This window comes from Diabrotica virgifera, chromosome 1, assembly GCF_917563875.1.
Source record: "Diabrotica virgifera virgifera chromosome 1, PGI_DIABVI_V3a".
Classification (NCBI taxonomy): domain Eukaryota; kingdom Metazoa; phylum Arthropoda; class Insecta; order Coleoptera; family Chrysomelidae; genus Diabrotica; species Diabrotica virgifera.
In genome coordinates, this window is record NC_065443.1 from 197696019 (window position 1) to 197700315 (window position 4297).

Consider the following 4297-nt stretch of genomic DNA (forward strand, 5'->3'; position numbering starts at 1 on the left):
ATTCGAACTGCATATTCAAATACGAAGGTTAAGAAAGACATGGCCTTACCCTGTGACATCTGTTGTTCGTCTATGCGGGCAACAAACTGCACCCTCATTAATTAAGTATTTTATCAGACAATTATTGTGTCAACAACCCACCTAATGCATTCGTTCAGTAGACGCCAGACCATAGTGATTTATTTGATCATCTGGTCAGGGGAAAAAAAGGAACACAAAACATTATTGTTTTGTGGTTTCTTTCCTCAGTCACTACGCAGCATGCGAACCATTCACACACACCGACTCGACGCTCTTCGAGAGACCTAAACGAACACATTTTCGTTACAACAATAAAATTACCGTTTGTTTTATTATATTAATTTTTCTAATTAAATTCCGGCAACTCACTTATCGGAATATTGGTGACCTCCGCGAGTATTTAAACCGCCGCGAAAATTTAAAAAGTTAGTGGTAGTAATATTACATTTTTGCCGGTTTTTTTAAATACAGTGAACATCGAAAATGACGGACGCTAACACCAGTGCCAATACCAGTGCCTCAGTGGATCGGATTTCAGTTAAAATCCCACCTTTCTGGCCCAACGATCCTGAAATATGGTTCCTGCAAGTAGAAAACCAATTTACACTGGCAAATATAACAAGTGACGCAACCAAATTCAACTATATAGTTGCCAATTTAGACACAGCCTACATATTAGAAGTTAGGGACATCATTGTTTCACCACCAGCCACAGAGAGTTATGAAAAATGAAAATCAGAATTAATTAAGAGATTAATTAATTTTAGTGCATCACAGCAACAAAAGATTAAAAGACTACTCGAGCATGAAGAACTGGGCGATCGAAGACCTTCGCAGTTCTTACGACATTTACAGTCTTTAGCAGGCACAACGGTACCAGAAAATATTGTAAGGTCTCTGTGGTTAGGTAGACTGCCAGCGTCTACACAGGCTATTCTAGCTACTCAAGCTAAAGCTGGTTTGGACGCAGTTGCCGAGCTAGCTGACACAATATCTGAAGCGATAGTTCCTAGGGCCCAAATTTCAGAAGCTTCTAACGCTCTTGAAAGTACCATAGAGAAATTGATAGCCGAATTAGCTGAAATGAAAATCCAGCTATCCAGCTTGTCAAATGCTCAAGCACAAGCTAACACATACCGTCGAAACCGCAGCACCTCAAGAGGCAGACCTTATCCTAGAGACAGGAGCTACAGCAGGGAACGTAATAGTGATATTTGTTGGTACCACTACCGTTTTGGTGACCAGGCTCAAAAGTGCTCTCCTCCGTGCAAGCACCAGGGAAACGTCGCGGGCAGTCGGTAAATGCGGCATCCGATCGAAGCCCAAAGTCCGCCGCCTTTACGTAACAGACTATGATACAAAAAAACAGTTTTTAGTCGACACCGGTGCCGATCTGTGCGTTTTCCCGCGGAATTATGTACGAGGTGCACGCGAAAAGACTTCATACGAACTATACGCGGCCAATGACACTAAAATCGCGACATACGGCTATGTGAACTTGACATTAAACATCGGACTACGGCGTGATTTTACGTGGCGATTCATAGTGGCGGACATTTCAAAGCCCATTATCGGAGCCGATTTTCTTTCCCATTTCGCGCTCCTAGTGGACATTGCTAACCAGTGCTTAGTAGACAGTACGACAACCCTTCGAACAAAGGGACTCGTTAAAGAGTGTTTCGACGGCAGCGTAAAGACTATCGCGGAAGCGTCGCGTTACCATGAACTGCTGCTACGATTTCCGGAAATTACGCGACCCGCCGGTATCGTGAAATACATTCAACATCAAACGAAGCACCACATCGATACAACACCAAGTCCACCCGTTTTTTCGAAGCCTCGACGATTAGCACCTGACAAACTGCAATGGGCTAAAAAAGAGTTCGAAAATCTTCTACGACTAGGCATCATAAGACCATCGAAAAGCAACTGGTCTACTCCACTGCACATGGTCCCGAAGAAAGGTGAGGAATGGAGACCCTGCGGAGATTATCGACGTCTCAACCAAAAAACAGTTCCAGATCGATATCCAATTCCGCACATCGAAGATTTCGGTCAGGCGCTAGCTGGTAAGACAATTTTCTCTACAATAGATTTAGCGAGAGCATACAACCAGATACCAGTAGCCACCGATGACATACCAAAAACCGCCGTTACCACATCATTTGGGCTGTACGAATACTTATATATGCCTTTTGGTTTACGAAACGCAGGACAGACATTCCAGCGTTTCATAGACGAGATTTTACGTGGTCTAGACTTCGCCTACGCTTACATCGATGACATTCTCATTGCATCAGAATCCGAAGAGCAGCATATGTCGCATTTTGAAGAGATTTTCAAAAGGCTCAAGCAGTTTGGTGTTGTGATAAATCCAGCGAAGTGTCAATTCGGCAAAAACGAGATTACCTTTTTGGGATACACAGTATCAGACGGAGGACTCACACCTCCACCGGAATGGGACGTTTCGATGCCGCCGGTTCATCGCCGGCCGTTTCGATGCCGCCGGTTCATCGCCAGTCCATTTCATTGCCGTCATATCTCGCATTTGCTAGAATTCCTAATTAATACTAAAAATAACTAATAATTGTAACTGTCGAAAATTCGGAAATATATCAGATAGCGACTAATTGACTGGCGATGAATCGGCCGGCATCGGCATCGAACTGGCGGCATCGAAACGGCGGCGATGAAACGTCCTAGACCCCACCTCCACAAGAAAAAGTAGCAGCTGTACAGAATTTCACTCAGCCAAAAACAGTTAAAGACCTACGCAGATTTCTAGGTATGTTAAACTTCTACCGAAGGTTCATACCCAATGCAGCTGAGCTACAAGCACCACTACATGATGCCCTAAAAGGTAATATCAAAGGAAAAGCACCAATCGAATGGACACCACAGCGAATCCAAGCCTTTGACGACTGCAAAAACAGTTTAGCTAACGCTGCTTTACTGAGCCATCCTGTAAACGATGTTGATATCTCCATCACTTCTGACGCTTCTGATTTTTGTGCGGGAGCTGTACTACAACAAAAAACGGATACAGGTATGAAACCTTTAGCTTTCTTTTCTAAGAAATTCTCACCTAGCGAAAAGAAATATAGTGCATACGACAGAGAACTATTAGCTATATATCTAGCCATAAAACACTTCAGACATATGATCGAAGGCAAGGACATAACGATATACACAGACCAGAAACCAATCACCTTCGCCTTTACTCAGAAGCTAGATAAATGTAGTCCTAGACAGTTTAGATATTTCGAATATATAGGACAGTTTTGCACTAACATTCAGCACATTTCTGGTTTAACAAATATTGTGGCAGACGCACTATTTTGAGTCGATAGCATCAAGAAAGATATCGACATCACTGACTTAGCTCTCGCACAAGAAACTGATCCAGAACTGCAAACTTTTTTAAGTGAGAAAACATCACTACAAATGAAGAAAATACGCTTTTCCGAACAAAACGTGAGTTTGTACTGTGACATATCAACATCTACGACCAGACCATTTGTACCGAAACCACTTCGAATGGCAATTTTTCGCACCATGCATAACCTAGCACACCCCGGAATCAACAGTTCTGTGAAGATGATCACACACCGATATGTTTGGCCATACATTAAATCAGATGTGAGGAAATGGACTCGAGCGTGTCTACAGTACCAAAAATCGAAGATATCGCGCCACATTGTTTCACCTACTGGAAGTTTCCTACCACCTTCCAGCCGATTCGAACATGTCCACATAGACATTATAGAGATGCCGGTTTCAGAAGGAAACAGATACTGTTTAACATGCGTCGATCGTTTCACACGTTGGCCAGAAGCTTTCCCGATGCCTAATCAAGAAGCAGACACAGTAGCCAGAACATTTTTTCTGGTTGGATAGCTCGTTTCGGCACTCCCAAGCGCATCACAACAGATCAAGGCCGACAATTCGAATCGCATCTCTTCAAGTCATTATGCAAATTAACTGGAACTTCCCATTTAAGGACAACCGCCTATCATCCGCAAGCAAATGGTATGGTAGAAAGGTTTCATCGACAGTTAAAAGCAGCAATTCGATGTCATGAAAACATCCGATGGACCGAAAGCCTACCTTCAGTGTTACTGGGCATACGAGCAGCGTGGAAAGAAGATTTAGGTACTTCCGCCGCCGAACTCGTGTACGGAGAACCATTGTGTTTGCCAGGTGAACTATTGTTTTCGTCACAAAGAAACACCGACGAGAATGCTCACATTTATTTAAAAACGCTTCGAAACCATTT

General features: G+C 43.2%; 1 protein-coding gene across 1 annotated transcript; it reads left to right on the plus strand.

Annotated features, from left to right (window-relative positions):
- The first annotated feature begins 504 nt into the window (after positions 1 to 504).
- On the plus strand, positions 505 to 1323 carry LOC126892714 (uncharacterized). Its single transcript, XM_050662353.1, has 2 exons — positions 505 to 702; positions 799 to 1323. The coding sequence occupies exons 1-2, from the start codon at positions 505 to 507 to the stop codon at positions 1321 to 1323; spliced, it is 723 nt and encodes a 240-aa protein (XP_050518310.1).
- The last annotated feature ends 2974 nt before the right edge of the window (positions 1324 to 4297 follow it).

What these genes read in the sequence shown, in the direction of transcription:
- LOC126892714 (XM_050662353.1), top strand. Translation starts at nt 505, where the DNA reads ATGACGGACGCTAACACCAGTGCCAATACCAGTGCCTCAGTGGATCGG. An exon ending in ACACAGCCTACATATTAGAA is followed by an intron (nt 703 to 798) that starts GTTAGGGACATC and finishes AGTGCATCACAG; the next exon opens with CAACAAAAGATTAAAAGACT.